The 23,450-nt window shown below is 37.6% G+C and overlaps 1 protein-coding gene across 7 annotated transcripts in view; it reads left to right on the top strand.

The window, feature by feature from the left end:
• Positions 1 to 23,450, top strand: part of ANK2 (ankyrin 2) — a 679,395-nt gene that overhangs the window by 622,945 nt on the left and 33,000 nt on the right. For all 7 annotated transcript variants that reach the window (XM_065907336.1, XM_065907339.1, XM_065907337.1 and 4 more), the window contains 10 exons: positions 1,566 to 1,790; positions 4,604 to 4,758; positions 7,726 to 7,937; positions 8,235 to 8,439; positions 11,394 to 11,490; positions 14,213 to 14,441; positions 15,276 to 15,401; positions 17,563 to 17,685; positions 20,257 to 20,289; positions 22,204 to 22,225. In XM_065907336.1, the coding sequence (XP_065763408.1) occupies positions 1,566 to 1,790; positions 4,604 to 4,758; positions 7,726 to 7,937; positions 8,235 to 8,439; positions 11,394 to 11,490; positions 14,213 to 14,441; positions 15,276 to 15,401; positions 17,563 to 17,685; positions 20,257 to 20,289; positions 22,204 to 22,225 (1,427 nt within the window). The remainder of the gene's footprint in view (positions 1 to 1,565; positions 1,791 to 4,603; positions 4,759 to 7,725; positions 7,938 to 8,234; positions 8,440 to 11,393; positions 11,491 to 14,212; positions 14,442 to 15,275; positions 15,402 to 17,562; positions 17,686 to 20,256; positions 20,290 to 22,203; positions 22,226 to 23,450) is intronic.

Genomic DNA, 23,450 nt, shown 5'->3' with positions numbered 1-23,450 from the left:
AGACGTCTGCATTACTAGCAACAGGGGTTCTGTTTAATAGCATGCTTAATGAGTTCTGTGTTCTGCTATGAAGAGGATACTAAGATATTTTTCCTTCACTTATTTAAAAATAACACAAATATATTGTGTTTCTATCCCATAACTTACTTTACTAAAATAGCTTTCAAATGTTTTACATGTTTGTTATGGATGTAATATCTGAGTGTGATGAATCTGGTATAGTTCTGTGCTGGTTAAGTATCAGTAGATCTTACTACACCTATGTGTTGCTCTCCTCTTTCAGTTTTGGTATAAAATTCTTGCAAATGCAAGGAGAATTGGGAAAGATAGTAATGTTATTTGTGAGAGGGTGTGCACATCATTTGTGTGTGTCTTTGTGTATATGTATATGACCATGAGATTGCCTGGTTTAATTTTTCCTCCTTGACAAAGTGAGTGCCTCCCAGACTTTGAGTTTTATACTAACCTAGTGAGACGAACTCAAACTAAGCTGCAGAAACATCCTGAAGGAACCAACTTCAAAATTGAGACAAACCCTTTCTCTTGGTACAGTTAAAATAAACAAGCCAAATCACCTTGGATCATTATTCCCTTATTCATGAACAATTAGGTTGGCAGAAAAGAAGCAAAAGAAGAGATGCCTTTACATTTCTGAATTACTAGCTATGATTTTCCATGTTCAATTTTTTATAATTTGGGGAAAATCATGATGCACAGATGTCTTCCATTATCATGAGCCCAGGATTTCCGCCTCAAAACCCAGAGCAGAGGGGATTGATAATCTTGTTTTCTATCTACCCTATCAATTAAAATGGTATAGAAGAGATATTTCCACCTAAGAAGTGAAAAAGCACCTTTGAATCAGTAATTGGGCTCTTTCCAAAGCATTTGATTATTTTGGTTTTCCTCTTTTTTAGAATGTAATCAGTTAAAAACCTGCATCCTGGGTATGACAGTGTTGTAGCAGGATGCATGTACATGGGTTTGGTCTTGAGAGAAAGCCTGTGAATTTTTCTTTTTTTTTTCTTTTAGAATTTTTCTTAAGTCACAGAATTATGCTAAAATGATCTGGACATAATGTAATTTTTGAAAGTCAAATTGAGTTAACTTAGAAAAACTACAAGTTAGTCTTTCCTCTCTGCTCTATCTTTATATTATTTCAAACTATGGATTTTTCAGGACACATATAGAAGGAAGCAAATGCCTTTGCATTTATAACAAAAGGAGACTCATATTCTTTGTGTAATTTCATTCCACTTTCTAAGTCAGTTGGATGTATTTTTAATCTACAAGTTCATGTTTAATATCACCATTGTCAAATTAGGAGCAGAACTGTTCTTTAGTAACAAATCAAAAAATACAGAAATTAAAACAGCAACCAAACTGAAATAAAGGCACTGGTATAAAGTAAAACTACTTTTTAAGGGCATGTTTTTGGCTACCATGCATATAAATAAGAAATGTTTTAAGAACAGAGCATTATGGAAAAAAACTAACTTGACAAAGCTTGTTTATCTGCCTTCGATATTTCAAAACACCATCTAATCTTCCATTTTGATTTTTAGTTTCCTGGTTAGTTTTATGGTGGATGCCCGAGGTGGTGCCATGCGAGGATGCAGACACAACGGGCTCCGCATCATTATTCCGCCTCGGAAATGTACCGCCCCAACACGAGTCACCTGCCGACTGGTCAAACGCCATAGACTGGCGACGATGCCTCCCATGGTGGAAGGAGAAGGCCTGGCCAGTCGTCTGATTGAAGTCGGACCCTCTGGTGCTCAGTTCCTTGGGTAAGGGTTTCTGATAAACCTCCCATTTAGTCACCGGTGAGCTTGTGTCCTTTATATGAAATCACTAGAATGGAGAGGGAAAAGGTACGTCAAACTTTTGGAAGAAGGTTGGCCCCTATGAAATTTTTTAAGAATTGAAAGTAATGCCTCAATGTTTGACCGCACTTAAATGCCTCTTGTTTTAAGGCATTAATGGGTTAAGCATTCAGGTTGATTATTACTCTTTCTCTTTGGATGTGATGGTAGCTGCCAGGCTTCCACTATGAATAATCATACTTTGGTTGATGGTAGGTATTTTTTAATCTGGATTTAAGTGGGAAGATCGTAGGGAAAAAATCCAGTTGGCCCTTGAACAAGGCAGGGGTTAGAGGTGCTGACCGCCCCCCAGACAGTCGAAACTTTGCAAACACCTGAGGGTTGACTCTGCTGTAAGAGGCTCCTCCACATCCCAGGTGCTGCATCTGTGGCTCCAGCAGCCCCTGATGGACCACATGGTTCTGAAATAGTTGCCATTGAAAAAAATCAAATGGGCCTGCCTCTTTGTTCAAGGGTCAACTGTGCTAGTCCTTTCTGAACATAAACTTGGCCTCTTGTATAGTTACAACAAATAGTCACCATCTTCACTTTGGAGAGCAGTGTTCTTTATAGAACATACAAAAATTTAATCTATGTGATTTGTCCTTTCTGTTATCAAAATTGCTACCATGAGTTAAAAATTATCCTGGCAGTTTTATTTGGCATAGATTTCATTAAGAGGACAAAATCAAGAATGACTTTCACCATGCTCATTTTAGCAATTTTGAACAGAAATAAGCTTTTCTTCTATTTGTACTGCTGCTGTTACCTGGTATCTCAGTATGCCAAGAAAAAGTAGCGCCTGCTGAAAACTGACAAAACGAAGTTTTGGAGGGGGACAAGTTTCAAAACATTTTGAAACAAATCGGTTGTATTTAAGTCTTGTTATATAAAGTCTTTGTGCTAAAAAACTGGGAGAAAATCCTATTAATTATGAACTCTTTTGCTTTGCTAGTGTCATACTGGGGAGAGGATTTCTTACTTTAGAACTCAGGAAATGTTCTAAAGCCTCGTAATTTGGAGCAAACTATTAACAGGTTGTTCCAAATTATGTTCACACCTGAAAAGGTGTGTGTATGTATTTCCCAGTTACGGAAACTACCTCCCATGGCCTCCTATCAGACAGACCAGGGATTTAGAAGGAGCCTGTGAAGTTCTGGGTTGCATCAGAAAGCTCCATTGTGGTTGGAATAATTCCCCAGTGATTCCTTTCATATTCTCTACCAGGTCCCTTCTCCTTCCTCATGGACAGATGGTTGTAGGTTTTTTAATAATTGTCAAATCTGTTGAGAAATACCCATGAAAACTTCTGACCTCATTACAGAGTCAGAGTTTTTATTGTATTCCCAACAGCTTTGTCTTTCCTGTGGAGCATATTTTTTTTTTGTTTTTGGCTCATGCCCTGGCGGTGAACCTAAGCAGGAATAGAACCAACCCCCAAGCGCCCTCCTTCCATGCGCCTCCATTGTACACTCTGGGTCTCTGTTCTCGCTCTTTGTGACCAATGGAGGGGGCAGAACCAAACGCAGTGTGAAACCAAACTTCACTCTGTTCATCAGCTGGTGACGCTGGGGTTCTGTGCAACACAACACCTGAAGCTTACCTATGTTCTTTCTTTCACTGCTGCTTTGGATGTACTCAGTAAACTTCACCTGCCAACGGCTCCTCCCCCACTTAATGAGGGAGAAAGTTTGGTCAGCCGCATCCTTCAGCTGGGGCCTCCTGGAACCAAATTCCTTGGGTAGGAGTGACTTAAAACAAATCGATGGCTGCGGGCCCCCATTCTTCTCCTCCTTCTGCAATATGATTTCTCTTTTTGTCATTGTGCCCATGACATGTCCCTCTCTATGATTTAAATTCTGTACAACCTATCTTTAGTGGACCATTTCTGACCCTTGTGGTATGTGACTTTTATTTTTGAGTGATGTTTTTATATCTTTTCCCTTAAAGTGCTGTGACCTTCATTTTCGTTTAAAGCATGAGATCTGCCTAGTTGTACTATGTGCTAGTTATGATGTTGTTATGATAAATTCGGAGTCTGTATCAAAGCAACCTGGACTGAAAAAAAATCAAAAGCCTCTCTGGATTTTGAGAGTGAATGTGACCGAAATATAGCAGGGCAGTGCATGTTCTGGATCCTGAATATAATAGGCATTGGACACAACCTGGCCGCCTGCGGAGACGCTCCTTTAGGGCCACACTGTGTACACATGCCTATTGTTTCCTTGAATGGAGGAAATAGACGGAAAGAGTCCTTGAGTGCATGTCTCTCGAGTTCCGAAGTAGTTGACTCTTCTGATATCTCCTCATTTATAGCACATGAAATTACGCAGTGTATGAGCCATTTCCCCTCTTAAACCATTTTGTCATTTTGCACCTTGTAGAAAACATTTTAAGAGATTGGCATACCTCATAGATATGCATGCACATTTCTTTTGGTTAAATGTGTTATCCTTACGTTTATCAAAGGAGAAGTTCCAGAATGCCACATGCACTCACAGGGAGACATCATTGGCTTAAGGTAGCAGCATGGCCCCGGGGACTGGTGCCCCCGAGGTGGGGTGCTAGCTACTGTGGGACTGTCTGCTAGCTGCAGGGCTCCAGAGGATGGCCCCGCTCTGTCCCTGTCCCCAGAAGGAGAAGAATTCCAGGTCACTTTGCGACAGACAGAGTCGAGGTGCTTGTCTTGCTGGTGGTTAGCTCCTGTCCACACTGAGTGTTCTGCCTTGCTGTGTCAGGCCTGTGATCGTGGAGATCCCTCATTTCGCTGCCCTGCGAGGAAAGGAGAGGGAGCTGGTGGTCCTGCGCAGTGAGAACGGGGACAGCTGGAAAGAGCATTACTGTGAATACACGGAGGATGAGCTGAATGAAATCCTGAATGGCATGGATGAAGGTACTTCATATTGAAGGTTTAAAAGGACTCTGAAGTGGAGGCATGATAATGATGCATTTCTTTATATCCTAGGGGGGATGTGTGTGTTACCTAATCCAATTTGGGTCTTCTCTGCTGACGCTTGCACAGTAAAGCCTGCCTATTGACGCTAGGTTGTGGTGAAGGAAATACCAGGTTATTGCAGGTGCCAAACAAGAAGTCTGGGTTTTTGAGCATTAGCTTGTTTGGCACCAGTGACTCAGTGGTAAAGTATCCACCTGCCAGTGCAGGAGATGTGGCTTTGATCCCTGGGTTGGGAAGGTCCCCTGGAGAAGGAAATAGCAACCTACTCCAGTGTTCTTGCCTGAGAAATTCCATGGACAGAGAAGCCTGGCAGGCTACAGTCCATGGGGTTACAAAAGAGTTGGACATGATTTAGTGACTAAACAACAACAGAGTGTTCTGGTATATTCCCATGGTGATGCATTGGAATGCACAGTATATTTGCCTAGTCTTATTTTTGTTGCATTCAGGAAAATGAAATTCTTTAATAGTAAATATCTTAAGTTAATAAAGAAACACAGCCCCATCTCTATCTTTTGTGCAAACTTTTCTAAAATATCAAATGGAATAGATGCTGTTTGATAACAAAATGGATAGATACTGGATAATATATCCATGATTTTTTAAAATGCCTCACCTGAACATTTAGATATTTAAGGCATTGATAAAAAGTGCTAAACTTTTCTATAGGAAAACTTATGTATACCCATAACGACTACATTGTAGGATAATGTAATTTTTTCTTTCATTATTTTTTAATTGGAGAAAAATTGCTTTACAGTGTTGTATTGTTTTCTGCCATGCAACAATGCAGATCAGCCGTAATTATACTGTGTGTGCTAAGTTGTTTTAGTCGTGTCTAACTCTTTGCAACTCTGTGGACGGTAGCCCACCAAGCTCCTCTCTCCATGGGATTCCCCAGGCAAGAATACTGGAGTCCATTATTCTCTAGGCAAAAATAATGGAGGATTGCCATTTCATTCTCCAGGGAATCTTCCCAACCCAGGAACTGAACCCACACCTCTTACTTCTCCTGCATTGGCAGGCAGGTTCTTTACCACTACCCGAGAAGTCCTTTATCTCTCTCTTATGCCTCCCTCCCCTCCCCCCATCCCATCCCTCTAGATCATCACGGAGCACCAGGCTGGGCTCTCTGTATTATATAGCAACTTCTCACTAGAATAATACTTTTAACTTTCTATTAAGGGGTTAGGAAAATTAAGTCCACTCACAGTTTACACTTAATTTAAACAGAGAGTTAGCTAGGGTTGAATTTCATATGCACACCGACACATATAGTTAAGGAACGTATTTTTCACTAGGGCTTTAGTTTCTGTAAATCCCAAATCCCAGCTTAGGCCATTTACTCTCAGGTTGAAATACATTAGTTTGCCTAGAGGGAGGTGCTCTTTCTTAGGCCTCCTGAGGTTGCACAGAGATGAGGTTGCACAGAGTCAGTCCTGATAACCAGAGATATGTTCCACTTTACGTGACTACACAAATAGGCACGTTTTTTTGCCCAAGTGCAAAAAACATACCAAAATTTGCACCGACCTGGGCACACAAGTGTGTGGCTGTTCGTCGGATTTTGTCAGTCTTCCAGGACCACTGGCTGTAGCTTCATGTGAGGCTCATGGATAGTAAAGTGTAGCCTGGCACTTTAATGTTTCTTCCTGTACCCTGCTGAGATTTAGTAAGAAGAGAGCCCACGGAAGAGGAAATTATGCCTTCTAGATGTGTGGGTCAGTATTTTCCAATTAAGATGAAAAGATCAGGATTCTTACAGATAAAGCTTGCTCTGTGCTGTATTTAGCTGCTTCTGCTCCTGGGAACCATTTCTTTTGTTTGCATTGAGTTTAGGACATTTCTGTCTGATATATTTGCCTGTTATTAACACTGCCATGTTGTCCTTAGATGGGGACCCACTCATAACTTTTACATAAGTAAAAAGCTCATTTTGAAACCAAATTGAGTTTATATATTTTTATGTTTGTTATGTTTGTTCTGTGAAAACCTGTTTTTTCCTAAGTATATGCTAGTAATTGCCAATGTATTAGTTAGTCTTCAGTCATGAATGATCAGATCCTGGGACTTCTGACTTTTGCTATCTAGTTATATTCAAGAGTCAAGAAAAACACAGTTGCTGTTCATGCCTCTGTAAGAATTGTAAAATGCTTTCTAAAAATGAATAGCTTTCCATATCCCTGAAAATTCAATAATCTACTTAGTTCAAATTTTCAAATTTGAACCAGTTGAGTTTACTGTATTGCCCTATATATCTACACTAATGCAATTTATCAAGAGTCCATTATCCCATCCTCCTGATGTTAGATGATCTGCATGGTAAGTTCATGATTTTAGGGGAATATTGAAACCCTAAATTTGCAATCATGATCTTTCAAAAATATCCACAGTGATTATCTCAGAGACAACCATGCCACTGGAATGAACACCCTGATACAAATCTTACCCTTCGAAGACAGATTTTATTCCTGCACTACTCCCCTGAGAACCAAAAGGATCATATTACTTCTTAAAACCACAAATAACTGGTTTTGAACTAACTTTGAAATTTGCAAAGAAAGGAGCCCCATAATCAATTTCCTCTTCATCACATTGAGCCAAAAATAGGACAGGTTCCTTTCATTGCCTTCAAACTCCCTCTGGAAGTAGATGCTTTTGTTTCACAGTGCCCTGGAAAAGACCTAGTTTTCACAAAGAGAGAAAATGTGCCAAGCAAATGCTGTCAGGTCTTGAGAGATTCTAGTATTGTTAAGATCACCTTGCTTTTTAAATTTTCCCATTATTTAAAAAAGAAGGTTTTTGCTGCCACATCTGTTCAGTGTTAACTACGCCAGTGAGTTTGCTAGAATGCTTTCAAAAGAGAATCCTTGCTCTATGAAGATGGGTCATTTCTTGTCTCAGTGCTGGATAGCCCGGAAGACCTAGAGAAGAAACGGATCTGCCGCATCATCACCCGCGACTTCCCACAATACTTTGCGGTGGTGTCTCGCATCAAGCAGGACAGCAACCTCATTGGCCCAGAGGGAGGCGTGCTGAGCAGCACCGTCGTGCCCCAGGTGCAGGCCGTCTTCCCCGAGGGGGCGCTAACCAAGCGGATCCGTGTTGGCCTACAGGTACGCCCACACCAAGAGGCAGCTTAACCTAGCATGCATTTTATTCCAGCGATTCAAAATCAGCTTTTCAAAAGAGAATTAAATGGCTGAAGAATCAAATTATTCCTGGGTGAGCAAAAGCTGTCCTCAGAAGTCATCAGTGCCATAAAGTTTTACATGAGTGTTTGGTAACAGTAGGAAATTACAGTTCCCCTATTTGAAGACACAAAACTGACTTATGAAATAAAAAACAATGTGTTAAGAAATTTGACATGGAATATAATGATGTATTTTAATATTTTTCCTTTCTTTTAAAAGGCTCAACCTATGCACAGTGAGTTGGTTAAGAAGATTCTGGGCAACAAAGCTACCTTCAGCCCTATAGTCACTTTGGAACCTAGAAGAAGAAAATTTCACAAGCCAATTACCATGACCATTCCTGTCCCCAAAGCTTCAAGTGATGTCATGTTGAATGGTTTTGGGGGAGATGCACCAACCTTAAGATTACTATGCAGCATCACAGGTGAGTCACAGAGGACTATTGTGTTAGTAATAGAAAGTTCTGGAAGAAGAAACTTAGATTGTAAATACTAAATTACCTTTGTCATAAGATGCCTGCACCTTATTAATATGCATTAGTTCAGGGAAAGCACACTAACTAGGGAAGTGAAAGGGGATAGGAAGTGAACTGATGTTTTCTAAATAAAGCCTGATGCCAGACTTTTAGACACTTCATACACATTGTCATTTTTATCTCCAAAGTAAGTAGCCCTCTGGGAAAACTTTAACCCCCTTTTACTAGAAAGGAAACCAAGACTGAGAGAAGTTTCTTTATAATTTGCCTGAGATTATACTGTAAATACTGTTCATGGGGTTCTCAAGGTAAGCATACTGAAGTGGTTTGCCATTCCCTTCTCCAGTGGACCACATTCTGTCAGGCCTCTCCACCATGACCCATCCGTCTTGGGTGGCCCCACATAGCATGGCTTAGTTTCATTGAATTAGATAAGACTGTGGTCCGTGTGATCAGATTGGCTAGTTGTCTGTGATTGTGGTTTCAGTCTGTCTGCCCTCTGAACCCTAACCCTAACCCTTACTCCTTGGAAGGAAAGTTATGACCAACCTAGACAGCATATTAAAAAGCAGAGACATTACATTGCCAACAAAGGTTTGTCTAGTCAAGGCTATGGTTTTTCCAGTAGTCATGTATGGATGTAAGAGTTGGACTATAAAGAAAGCTGAGCACCAAAGAATTGATGCTTTTGAACTGTAGATCCAACCAGTCCATCCTAAAGGAGATCAATTCTGGGTGTTTATTGGAAGGACTGATGTTGAAGCTGAAACTCCCAATATTTTAGCCACCTGATGTGAAGCTGACTCATTGGAAAAGACCCTGATGCTGGGAAAGATTGAAGGCAGGAGGAGAAGGGGATGACAGCGGATGAGATAGTTGGATGGCATCACCGACTCAATGGACACGAGTTGGAGTAAACTCCGGGAGTTGGTGATGGACAGGGAGGCCTGGCGTGCTGCGGTCCATGGGGTCACAAAGAGTCGGACCTGACTGAGCGACTAAACTGAACTGATACTGTAAATATCTGACAGAGTTGGGATTCAAATCCAAGTCCATGTACCTCTAGTAAGACTTCATTGAAGGCATCATCTTATACCTGTTCAAACTAAATGATATCTTGAATAATTATACCAACTATTTCAAACTTTTCTGTCCAGGAATTGGTTATGACTTTATCATTAATCTGTTGACTAACTTTGGAAAAAGGAAGGATATTTAGCCTAATAGCTTTCAGTTAACCATCAAACTCCAGAAGGATATTCCCAGGACACTGGTTGTCTCTGACCAATAATACTACCACAGATGGTGAGAGATTTAAAAAACCCACACAAGTAACCTGTGTTAGAACTACGTAATTGAGAATTTCCCCATTTAACAAAAACTTCATGATACTAGCATTCAGTAAACATTCATACTGTTTTTACTAGGAATAATAACCATATCTGCTTCAGTATTATTGGATTTTTTTTTCATTTCTCCTCATTTTAGCAGGAATGTTAACCCTTTCTTTTATTCTCTCTCTCATTCTTCCTTCTTATCAGTATTTTTTTTCTGTACTCTTGATAGCAAACTATTGAGAGTCTACCCCATAAGTTTAATAATATGACGTAATTTAAAAATACATGGGGGTTTCCCTGGTGGTCTAGTGGTTAAGACTGTGCTTCCAGTGTAGAGGGCTCAGGTTTGATCCACGGTTGGGGAAACAAGGTCCCACATGCCACATGGCATGACCACAAAAAAAAAAAAGATGCTCAAAACCAAAATAAGCAAAAATAATAAAAGAAAATATGTGCACTAAGATGAGAGTAGTGTGAAATCTTATGCTTCACTTAGGGCCTCTCCCAATTACTCATTTCTGCTTATTATGTAGCATTCCCATAACATTTTGGTTCATGTGTATATGATTAATCATCCTATAATATGCTATGTAGCAACATGGATGCAAAACAAGTCAGATTGACAAATGTCTGTGGCACATCCTGCCATTCTAGATGATCAAATGAAGATACCACCTGGGCCTTGACACCATCTAGTCTGGTTATTCTGGGCCTCTGTCTTGGGATGGATTTGTTCTAAACAATTTCTTAAATTTACTTGTTAATTTTTACAAATGCATTAATAGATTTTTGGATTTTTGTGTTTTGCTCTATTATAGAATTCTGTTTAGAATGTGTATTTTATGCCTCCTAGAATAAGGAACTTTGATAACTCATTCCCTTCTTTAAGAAACCTTAGAGTCAAAATTTGTTCTCTTCTCAAACATATTTCTCCTGCAATGCCTGAAGACAGTTTTGTCCTTATTTATGCCAACTTAATTTCTCAGTAGAAATGAAAGTCAGCATCACCCTCCAGAGTGATGTGTCTGTGTACAGAGGCATTCAGTCATTTGGTCTTTCACTTTGCAATATTTACTGAGCTTTTAATATTTTCCAAGGATTTCGCCAACCTTCAATTGCAAATTGAAAGCAAATTTTGTTTCTTGAAAATACTTGCCTAAAATATCAAGTGAAAGAATATTTGGATTTTTGTTTTAACAAAGCATTCAACTCCTTGATTAGTCGAAGGATCTTTTAAAATCATCAACTGACTACAATTCAAAATTATCTTCAGGAACTAGCAATTACAATAAAAAACTTTAGAATGTCAGGGAGAGAAAAGAGCACCTAGTAATTTGAAGCAGTTATTCAAATGCCCTCCCTTAAATTTAGTTCCCTGAAATGTGGTGTTAATGTTTGTTTTCAGTGTATCATTTTTTTAGCATGTAGTTTTCAGTCATTTTGTTTCCAGGGTGTCATCTTGAAGAGTGAATGAACATAGCCAGAAGCCAGAACCACAAAGCCTTTATTTTATAACACAGAGTTTGGAGTTCTGCCTAATTTTTTCCCACAATCATGTTATTTCAGGTGGAACCACCCCTGCTCAGTGGGAAGATATTACAGGAACTACGCCATTAACATTTGTCAATGAATGTGTTTCCTTTACAACCAATGTGTCTGCCAGGTATGGTTATTACTGCACAGAAAAACCATTGAAATTGTGTGCCCAAATGTCTTTTGTTTTACTTTGTTTCATACATTCTTTAAAAGTAATTTTTGGGGGGTTTGGTTTTAAATATGGTCTGCATTTACTTTCATGTCTTAAACCAGACTCGCCAGTAAATGTAATAGTAATAATGCATTAATGAAGTATGAAGTACAGCCATTCAGATTAAAATATAAAGAACATAAATTACTGCCAGCTATTACTGTATGACCCAGACTCTGGTTTTAGCAGCCACAGCTAATTTTTCCAGTCCTGAAGGACTTAGGAATGATGGGTTTCCTGCTGTCAACAAAACAGCCTGAACTGGTTTTTTTCAAACAGAATGATAACCAAACCACAGAGCATGTTAAGGTTTGCTTACACAGTTTAGAGTTTTCGGTGACTCTTATGCATCACAGCATATTTACATATTATCCTTTTCGTGTCACATATCTTTCAAAAGCTTAAGCTGTCTAGTTTTATTGCATGTGTGTACACCAACTCAACTTATTAGTTCTCATTTGCTTGATCTTTAATGGATTGCCAAGTGTTTCCCTATTTGTTTAATTTGATTACTGTAAAATCTTGTGACTTAAGAAGAGCAAGAGGCAATATGTCCATTTGAAAGATGAGAAAGCTGAAGTTGAGAGTGGTTAGCTTACACTCTTATTCAGGGAGTAAAACGATAGATGCATGGATAACAATGCAGAGCAACAGCTGAGTGTAGTGAGGCGTTTGTAGTCTCAGCCACCCAGAGGGCTCAACTCTGAGTCTCTGGTCTTGTGTGTCTGTGTGTCCTGACGCTCGCTCATCTCCACTCTAATGCCAGGAAACGACAAGTCCTGAATGGAAAGGTACAAGAGTTACTGAAAAAATTCAAAAAAGGGTGTTCGCATCAGAGTGGTCAGAGAGAAGGTAGCCCATGAGAGAGAAACCTAACAGGCAGGTAAAAGTGGAAAAGAAGGGAACATGAGCCAAGATGCAGACGGGCATGGGAGACTGGAGCAACAGAGTCCATAATGCAGAAATAATGCCGGAATGTTGGCTGACATTATTTACAGCAGGCCCTCTAGGAAAGACAAAGAAATCAGGAGCTATTACACTATTATAGGAATAATATAATTCTTTCAGACAGTTGAAGAAGCAGTGAATCAAGTATAGTTGAGTCAGTATAAAGAGGAAGGAGGTAAAACTGAGTGCCTGCCAAGAACCAGGAGCTATGCTGCCTTCAACGCTTTACAGTAAATGAAAGAAGCCAGACCCAAAAGGACAAATATTGCATGTCTCCACATAAATGAGGTACCTAGGGTAGGCAAGTTCATACAGACAAAGTTTAACAGTTTACCAGGGACTGAGGTGAACGGGAAAGTTCGAAGTTATCGTCTAATAGGTACAGTGTCTCTGTTTGGGATGATGAAAAAGTTCTGGAAATGAAGAGTGGCTGTGGTCATGCAGTATTTTATTTATTTATTTTTTTCGTGCAGTATTTTAAATGTACTTAATGCCAGTGAATTGCGCATTTAAGGATGGTTAAGATGACAAATTTTATATTATTATTAGTGCACACAGCCCATTTCTTGGAGTTGAGGCTGCCAATTAAATCATATTTTATCCCAATTAAAAAGTAGAAGAAGAGAGATGGATCAGGAACTTAAAAGAAAGAAAAACTAAGAAGATAAGGAAATTTCCAAATGTTTAAAGATTATGAGCAATGAGTCAGGAAGGAGGGATCAGTGATGGAGGAAGGTTTCAAAGTGAGAGGACGTGGAATAAATCTTTGATGTGTATAAAGAGCAAATTGAGAAAATGTGCATCTGATGGTTACTGCTTTTTCTGTGAAGCTACCTTTCTGAAGGCCTGAGGGGTGTCGTAAAGGTTTAGCAACACTACTATAATGTATAAAACAATATCTGAGAAAAAATTTACCAAAATATGTCACAGATTTGACTGAGGCTAGAAATCATAAATTATTCACAAAGCCAATGATTTCTTCTATGGGTTATATTAAGCAATATTTAGGAGTTCTGATGCAAAAGCAGATTTTTTTAAAAAGTAGGTTGGTTGATCCAACCTTGGTGACTATGAGTCGTTTGGAAAAGAATGATGAGATGAAGAAACATTAGGTAGTTTTTGTTGAAAAGAGTTTTAGGAACTGAAATGAAGAACAGTAGGGCCGATCAAAGAATATAGAAGCTCATCCAGCAAGATATTGGCATGATACCAGGGTGCACCACAAAAGGATTCTAGACCCTGAAGATGTATTTCAGAAGACTGAGTACTCAGACTTTCAAAGGAAGAAAGTTACACAGTGTTTAATATTTGACCTTGAACTAATGGTGCCTCCTTGTCTCTCCCTCCTCCTCATCATTCCTCCTCCATGTCCTCCCTTCCCTGTCTTTCTTTCCCTTTGTTTTTGCTTTCTCTCATTCTCTCCCTCTCTTGCTTCTCACTTTTTCCAAGAGGCATGTAATGATTACTCTGATAGTGTTGAAGGAACTGATTTGTTTCTCACGTAACTATCCTTTCTCACAGATGTGGAGTCAATGGATACAGAGGGCCGCCTGCATTCTGCCTTTTTGCAAAATGAGCCTGAGCATCTGGGGATCGCGATATCTGTGGAGTTCCAAGAACCAATCCTCCATGGATACTGAGGGATGACTGTAATTAAATTTCAGATAACTGACTTTATTTTATTTTATAGGTTCTGGCTGATCGATTGTCGACAAATTCAGGAATCTGTTACCTTTGCATCACAAGTGTATAGAGAAATTATCTGTGTACCATATATGGCCAAATTTGTAGTGTTTGCCAAATCACATGACCCCATTGAAGCCAGGTTGAGGTGTTTCTGCATGACTGATGATAAAGTGGATAAGACCCTGGAACAACAAGAAAACTTTGCTGAGGTGGCCAGAAGCAGGGATGTGGAGGTACTGTGTTTGAAAAACCAATTTATGTTAGTATGTTGTTTATACCTCTTTTAATATACTTAAAATAGTATTTAATAAATGTTATTCAGTCGCTCAGTCGTGTCCAACTCTTTGCGATCCCATGAACTATAGCTGTCCAGGCTCCTCTGCCCATGGGATTTTCCAGGCAAGAATACTGGAGCGGGTAGCCATCTCTTCTTCCAAGGGACCTTCCCAACCCAGGGACTGAACCTGCATCTCCTGCTTTGGCCGATGGGTTCTTAATGCTGAACCACCAGGGAAGCCCATCTAATAAATAACGCCATCAAAATGTTTTTGATGACCAGTTAACATCTTGATCAGTTAGAAGGCCAGTGACTAAAATGCGCCATTTTTAGCCAGTTTGGACCCATTCATTAGGGATAAAAGGACTCTTTTAAAGATTATTAAGGGAAAAATTATACATTATTAATGAACATTAAAATTCTTAAAATGTGCATACAATAATCTTTAAACTCTGACTGACATTTTGTCTTATCTCTGACAAGCATGTACCAGCACTCCCTCTTACTAGTAACAGGAATCTTCAAATGCACGGGGGCATTTAATCTTACTATACTCAGGTCTAACCCTGTACTGTGTTATTTTCCCAAACCAATATGTCTTTAAATCATAAATTTATATTTGTTTTTGACATCATAATAAATTGGGTTACTTGAATTCAATATCAAAGGTCCACACTGATGGAAAATTAAGAAATAAGAAAAAGTAGTGTAACAAAACCCTGGATATTGTTCCAGTAATGTAATAATTTCAGCTATTGTATTCTTTTTGTTTTTTCTCTATTTTCATCAGGTCCTAGAAGGAAAACCCATCTATGTTGATTGTTTTGGCAACCTGGTGCCATTAACCAAGAGTGGCCAACATCATATATTCAGTTTTTTTGCCTTCAAAGAAAACAGACTTCCTCTCTTTGTCAAGGTAATATATGCATAGAATTTGGTAATGCATTTTATTCAGCATCAAGTAAGGCTTTGACTTCCTTTGGTAGAAGAGAATATTTTCTTTTCAATCATTTCTAATGATTTTTTTAAAATATTTCTATAAAATTTTAAACTCCTAAAAACTATTTTTTTTAATTTCAGATTCAACCTTGATTTTTAGTTATAGGCCAAGAATGAGGGACATATCGCCAACTGATTAATTAGGAAAACTGGTCATTCATTTCCAAATTTTAAGAGAAGCCTCTCTTTATTTTTTTGACTATTATTTCTTTTAAATATTTGTGCTCAAATTTTTTTTAATATATGAACTTCACAAATGTGGAGACCAAAAAGAGTTCTTAGTGACAAATTTTTGTAGTAAAAGCTCTTAAAAGACCCAGTTAATCTATCAAGAGATTATCCCAGGTGGAGCAATAGACTGGATATACTTTCATAAATTCATTCAACAAACATTTGTGGAGACACTTCAATGTACCATGAATTTGTTGTCCCTGTTTAGGAATATTAATCTGGGTTAGGAATTTGTCAGTAACATATGCAAGTTGCATTTCAGATACAGTTCTGAAGAGAACAAAAATGAGTATGAGGGAGAGATTCATGAAATAAAAGGAAATAATAATTCTATTTAAGTTTTAAAGTCTGTTTTCTCAAGATCTCTACTGAAGGCCTTCATTGTGTCATTTCTGGTTCAGTGGCTTGCCTGATTAAAGATAGGTTCTTCTAAGGGGTACTGGATCCATTTACCATAAACACCTATGTAATTATGCTAATATTTGATATTGTTAGTGGGCAAAAGTCATCCTATAGACACCAAATAAAAAAATAGGAAAATGACTTAAACATTTCTCTAAAGAAGTTGCACAAATGGTCAATAAGCACATAAAAAGATGTTTAACAGCATAGAAATTCAAATTCAAACCACTGTGAGATACCACTCAGTACTCATTAGGATGGCTACTATCAAAAACACAACAAAACAAAAAAATAGCAAATATCGGTGAGGATATGGAGAAATGGGGGCCCTGATGCCTTGCTGGAAGGAATGTAAAATGGTGTAGCCATTCCATACTGTGGAAAATAGTATGACAGTTCCTCAAAAAGTTAAAACATAGAATTAGCATATCATCCAGCAATTCCCCAAAAATTAAAAGCAGGGACTCAACCAGTTACTTGCAATGTTCATAGCAGCATTATTCCCAATAGTCAAAAAGTGAAAATATCCCAAATATCCATCGATGAATGGATATACAAAATGTGATATATGCATACAATGTAATGTTATTCAGCCTTAAAATGAGTAAAATTAGCCAGACACAAAGAGACAAATATTGTATGTTCCCTCTTATATGAGATACCTAGAGTCGCCAACTAGTCAGAAAATAGAATAGTGGTTACCAGGATATGGAGGAAGGAAGGAATGGAAAATTATTGTTTTAAGGAAACAGTTTCAGTCTGTGAAGGTGAAAACCTTCTGAAGATGAATGGTTGTAATGATTGTACAACAATGTGTATGTACTTAATGCTACTAAACTATACATGTAAAAATGGTTAAAATATGTTTTATGTACAATTTAACACAACTTTTAAAAAATGAAATTCTGGTATATATTGCAATGTGATTGAATCTTGATAGTATTATGCAACCTGAAATAACAGGTACAAACGAACAAAGATTGTATAACTCTGTCTATACAAGGTACCTAGAACAAGCAAATTTATAGAGGCAGAAAGTTAAGTAGAGGCTAGTTGGGTGCTGGAGGGAGAGGAGAATGGGGAGTTATTGCTTAATGGTAAAACATTGCTGTTTGGGATGATGGGAAATTTTGCACAGTAGTGATAATCACATAACTTTGCGAATGAGCTTCATGCCACTGAGTTGTATGCATAACAGTGGTAAGAATATAAGTGGAAATGGTCAGTTTTATGTTATGTATACTTTACCACAATTTTTAAAAAGCTGAATGATTTTTTTAATCATTCTGAATGATAATAGGAAAGGGGAAAAGGAACACTTCCAAATCCTTACTTAGCGTTAGCAAGTGAATTTTACTTTTCTCTGGTTCTTTTGAGTGTTGTCTCACTAAAGTAAACAGTGTGTGTCACATGTGAGTGAAGCATGTATGCCTTTCTTGTTTAAGGTACGTGATACAACTCAGGAACCTTGCGGACGACTATCATTTATGAAAGAGCCAAAATCTACGAGAGGCCTGGTGCACCAAGCTATTTGCAACTTAAACATCACCCTGCCAATTTATACGAAGGTATTATAATCTGCTATAGTGCAATTCAGGCTGTAGAGGATTTGATTTTCAAATCCTTTAGAATAGATACAAGTAAAGACATTGAATGCAACCGTGTATAATAGTCATTTTTGATACCCTGTCCAATTTGTGATTTTCCTTTTAAGTAAGGGAAAAAGTAGCTCTGCCTCATTTTGCATGAAATTCACTTTGATGGAAGAGTTTCTATAAGTATGTATTGGATGTGTAAGAGAGAAAATTTCGATGTAAGATGTAACCTTTTGGACTGATTTTGAACATGAAATAATTCACTTTGTCTTCCTTATTGTTTTTACGTGCCCTCCTGGCACCATGCTAGTAGTGTTTTCAGCCCTGCCAAAACATTATCAGTTTATTCATTTCTGTTTACTACCAGTTCACAGGTGGATTGTGTATTATGAAATTCAGAGCAATTTCAGGATAGTTTACCTTGTTGCTAAAATGACTATGTGTTCGTTTTGTAACCTATACTATTTGGGGAGCATCAAATTCATTTTTCAACTATTTTAACATGATTAGTATACAAAATACTCATGTGTTATAGGAATAGATTTGAAACATTGTTGAAAGGAAAATTAATACTTGACCCAAATCTACTAGAGGTTTTTCTTTCTATTCAAACCTCTCCTCTTTATAGAATTCCTCGATTATTCTGATCAAATCAAAGAAGACAAGAGAATGGATTAAATGTTGGGAAAAGCTTTTTTTATTTTTTGAAAAATTTTGACCAGTATTCCTTTTTAATGGAAAGTTCCCATGTGGCAATTTATAGAAGGTTATACAAGTTGTCAGAGTTTATTTTAGGGGTTGAGAAGTGGGATACTGGCAGGTGAGACTTGGAGGAAAGGTGAAAAGTGAAAGTGAAAGTCACTCAGTCATGTCTGACTCTTTGTGACCCCATGGACTGTACAGTCCATGGAATTCTGCAGGCCAGAATACTGAAGCGGGTGGCCTTTCCCTTCTCCAGGGGATCTTCCCAACCCAGGGATAGAACCCAGGTTTCTCTCATTGCAGGCAGATTCTTTATCTGCTGAGCCACAAGGGAAGCCCAGGAAGAGAGGTAGAAACATTTAAAAGCCTAAATCTTAACTCCACGAAACAGAACATTTTCTGTTTATTTTCTTTCACCATTTTTCATGATTAATTATTCTTACAAATTAGAAATTGTTCACATAGAGAAAACCATGTAGCATCATATTTAACACTAAATTTAACATTAAATTTAATGATGAAAATGAAATTAAATACCAGAATCTGCATATGTAAATTTACATGTTATTACAAGAATTAGAATACAGAAGTAGGCATAGGCACCCAAATAACTGTTATCTAATAGCATTCCAATGGTAAAGAATGTACTTTGGGGGTTGTGGTGCTGGTCACTTTTGAGTCACTGAAGCAGAAAGCCAGATAAGAACCACAGAGAAATATGTAAATTCTGGGGCAATCCATCTGAGTGATGTGCAGAGATGAATGAGCTTTGTCTCTGATTCAAATGAGCTTTCATTATGCTGTAAAAGAAAGCATTTAGTTCATCATTTCTTCTTGTATCTAAGTCAAGATATATCAGGCACAGTTATTAATTCAATGATGGTCCAGGACAGCTCTCCAATTAGTAACTAAAACAAAAAGAAAAAATTGACAAACATGGTAGAGTTTAGATATATTTTAGAACAGAGTAGCTCTTTATTACAAGAGAATCCCTAAGTATTGCCTGTGTATTGAAAATATCTTCACTGCATGTTCCTTTGTGGCTTTTACCATGTTTAACCAATATCTGTAATGGCTGAGATATTCAGTTCAGTCTCTCAGTCATGTCCAACTCTTTGCGACCCCATGGACTGCAGCACGCCAGGCTTCCCTGTCCATCACCAACTCCCAGAGCTTACTCAAACTCATGTCCATTGAGTTGGTGGTGCCATCCAACCATCTCATCCTCTGTCATCCCCTTCTCCTCCTGCCTTCAATCTTTCCCAGCATCAGGGTCTTTTCCAATGAGTCCGTTCTTCGCATCAGGTGGCCAAAGTATTGGAGTTTCAGCTTCAGCATCAGTCCTTCCAATGAATATTCAGGACTGATTTCCTTTAGGATGGACTGGTTGGATCTCCTTGCTGTCCAAGGACTCTCAAGAGTCTTCTCCAACAACACAGTTCAAAAGCATCAAGATATTATGCTGAGATATTATCATCACCATTTCTGTAGACATATGCCATCAAATCCATGAAATGTCACACTTTGTGGCTGCTGGTAACCTATATCTGAAATGAGTACATTTATAATATTAGTTCTTTTGCTTAATAGATTAGTATATTTATAATTTTGGTTCTTTCCTTTGTCTCTTGAATCTACAGATGTTTGCATTTAAATCAATCTTCTTTAATTTTTGTGCTTGTCTTCTGTAAACTGTTAGTAAGAAAACATATGCAAATGCTAACTGTATGCTTGCCTGTTGATGTTTGTTGTCAGGGTATTTAGTCTTGTCTTTTCTTCTAAATACTCTCTTACTCTTCCTGCTCTCTTTCTCCATCTTGCATGGCATCTTGGGGTGGCCAGGAATCAGAGTCAGATCAAGAACAGGAGGAAGAGGTAATTATATGGCATCGTCGCTTGTTAATGGCTGTGTCATTGCTATAACCACTGATAAGAGCACATGATTAACAGAGAAGGGTTATACAGTTGTTTTTAGTAATTGAAGGGTCACGATATTACTTAACCTCCTTGAGCCTGTTTTCTCATGTTATGGACTGATTTCATAGGACAGTAAAACTTCTCTATAAATTATTACCTATCTGTGCAATAATACAGATTTCTCTACCAACTACTGAAAACTAAACCACAATCTCAGTGGTTCTCAAAAGGTTGGTCAGGAGATGCTGGGAGGAGAAAACTATTTCCTTAGTACTGAGTCATCATTTGCCTTTTAGCCCCCATATCCTCACAAGCTGCACAGAAGTGTTCCAGAGGCTGCATTGCATATGATGACATTATCACCCTGACACTATGGAATGTGTGCTTGTTTACACTTGGCTTCTTGTATTTTCTCAGCTTTCATTTGTAATGCAGATAGATATTTATATATGTTAAACATAAGCAAAAATTCTTCAGACTCCCCAGTATTTTTTTAGGAGTGTAAAGGGAGTCTCAAGAACAAAAAGTTTGAGAACCACTGAAATCAAAAGGAGCATATAGTTCATCCCTTTTACTATACTAATATTGTAATGCAGAACTCTACTAATAATTAGCACTTCCTTTAAGGTAAACATTTTATTAAGTATTCCACATACCCTATCAATAGTGATCTCACAGTCATGCTAAAAGATGTATGCTGTTATACCATAGGTCCATAGGTGCTATATGACAGATGAAAAAAATGAGTCTTAGAGAAGTTACCTTGAATAAATAGCCATTTGAATTATACCTGCTTTGATAGTCAAAGAAAGTATGTGTTTGTTTTCCTAATAAAGATCTGAAAATGCCTAAGCATTATAGAAATGAAAGAAATTATTGAAAAAGTTCTTATACTTAATTAACATATTGCTTCATATCTCTAAGACAGACAAATGGAATTGTTGTTTCACATAAATGTTTTCAAATATACCAGTTTTATTTTTTAATGTTATTCCGATGGATTTGAAATACAAAACTATGAAGAAAAACTTAATAAATACCCTTATGCTCACTAGCTTAAAATTTAAGGCCTTTATCAGTTCAGAGACTACCCATCAATTCCCTTCTTTATTCATACCAGCCGTGGAGCAGGATGAGAGAGGTGATTATAGACTCATTGTCCTACTGTGTATGACCAGATGCACAATAAACTTACAAGACTGAAGTCATTCTTACCTTCAAGTTACAGTCACTCTTTGTCTCACATATTCATTTTCCCTTCTGTAGTTGATGACTCGATCCCCAGGCTGGTCAAAATGGTACCTACATACCTTGTTGAAAAAGCAACAAAATTATGAAACCAGCTTTGTTATTATATCCAAATGAGTTTTTTATTAGGCTTAACAATTTTCCTGTTGAATATTTTCAGGAACTATTCAGTGCAATAGATCTAGTTTGTGTTATTTTGGGGATTTGGAATTCTGTCTTGTAACTAATAATGAAACTGGTTCTATAGAACATATCACCCTGGCATGTTCTTTGCTTTTTCTCAACTAAATTGACACTGTTTAATACCTACTTCACTTTTTTTTTTCCTTGCCCTTTTCCCTAATATGTATTTCTAATATCAAACCCCTCTAAGTCATATCTTCCCAAAGAAACATGTTGGAAAGGATTTTGTACCCATAGTGTCTAGAAAGCAGATTTATTTTTTCCAAAGTTAGGATAAGAATCAAAGACACTCTTGGGAAGAACTGTAGCAAATTACTCTGACCTTCCTATAACTTATGGTGTCTCCCATGTTTATAATTATGATAGAGTTTATTGTGTAAATCGGGGATGTGGGACACAACACTATTTGTAACCATTCAATTTATGTATCTTTTCTTTCAGATCGATATGACATCAGAAAAAAGTAAGATTTCAAATAAAACTGAGTTTGTTTGAAAGCTGGCTACAATAAAGAAAAGCATGAATTAAGATGCAAGCTAGTTGCCATTACTAACCACTATAATAATTATATTTTTATATTATCCTTATTAATCATTAATATATTTTTGGAAAAGCAGCTTGGCCAGTTAAATTATGAATATATCTAATTTGTGAGCAAATTATCAGTAAAATGCAATGATTATTCATCTAAGCATTCACTTTCTTTTGGATCCCTGTTAACCCTGCTTTTTGCTGTTATGCTTGTTTAGAAACTCACCCTAACGTTTTTGTCCATTTGTTAGCATAACATTGTCATCTCATTTTTTTAAGCTCTGATGTGACAGTATCACTTTTTATGTCAAGCAACCCTGACATCAGTAGAGAGCTCATTACTTATATAGGCCACACCTGCAAAAGTGATACTGTCTTAATAGTTCTCAGCTAAAGCTAACGCGCCCCTCACCCCCCCACCCCTTGCACCTCTTACTGTGGTGAAGTGTAACTGACTTCTCTAGGGCTGAGGTCTAATGGACTTTTGTAAAAGTGTTCTGAAAAAATAAGAACCAGGAAAAGCAAAAATGAAAACCTCCTGGATGAAATTACTAATCATAACAGTATGTCAAAAGCCATAGTAGGGCTAATTTTAAATAATGATGCAAAGCCTAAACATAATATAGTACAGAAAGAACTGGTTTTTATAGACATTGAAAGAGCTATGTTAGAGCTCATTTTAGGTTTGTAACATTCAGTTAAATTTTCAGTTTGTTGGCTTCTTTCTGATGACTATGTTCTTGTGTGGAAGAAGTTGAGTTTTTCAGGATTCTTTTTTACTCTTATGCCCCAAATTCTTTAGAAAAAAAAAATCTGATTTTTAATGTTTATTCATCTTAAGATTTATTTTGGTTCACTGTATTTCACAATGCTATTCACTAAAGGAGAAAACTTAGAAGTATGTTTAATATGGTCTTTAGGCCCAATGCAGTAATCTTTGGACTTTCCCCCGCTTTCTTGAAGTCCTACCTAGCACAGTGTAATTTACTGCTAAGTTTTTAAAATACTGAATTAAGAGTCTCCTTACCCTCTTAAATATGAAGCTTAAGATCATGATGTAAGACACAAGCTAGTTGCTATTATTAACCACTATTACTAACCACTATAAATCATTGTTTAGGACTAGCATATTTAAAATTCTGGATGTTTTCATTGTT

This window comes from Muntiacus reevesi, chromosome 16 (assembly GCF_963930625.1).
Source record: "Muntiacus reevesi chromosome 16, mMunRee1.1, whole genome shotgun sequence".
Classification (NCBI taxonomy): Eukaryota; Metazoa; Chordata; class Mammalia; order Artiodactyla; family Cervidae; genus Muntiacus; species Muntiacus reevesi.
Note: the sequence above shows the minus strand (reverse complement) of the source record. Positions and strands in the feature narration are given on the sequence as shown.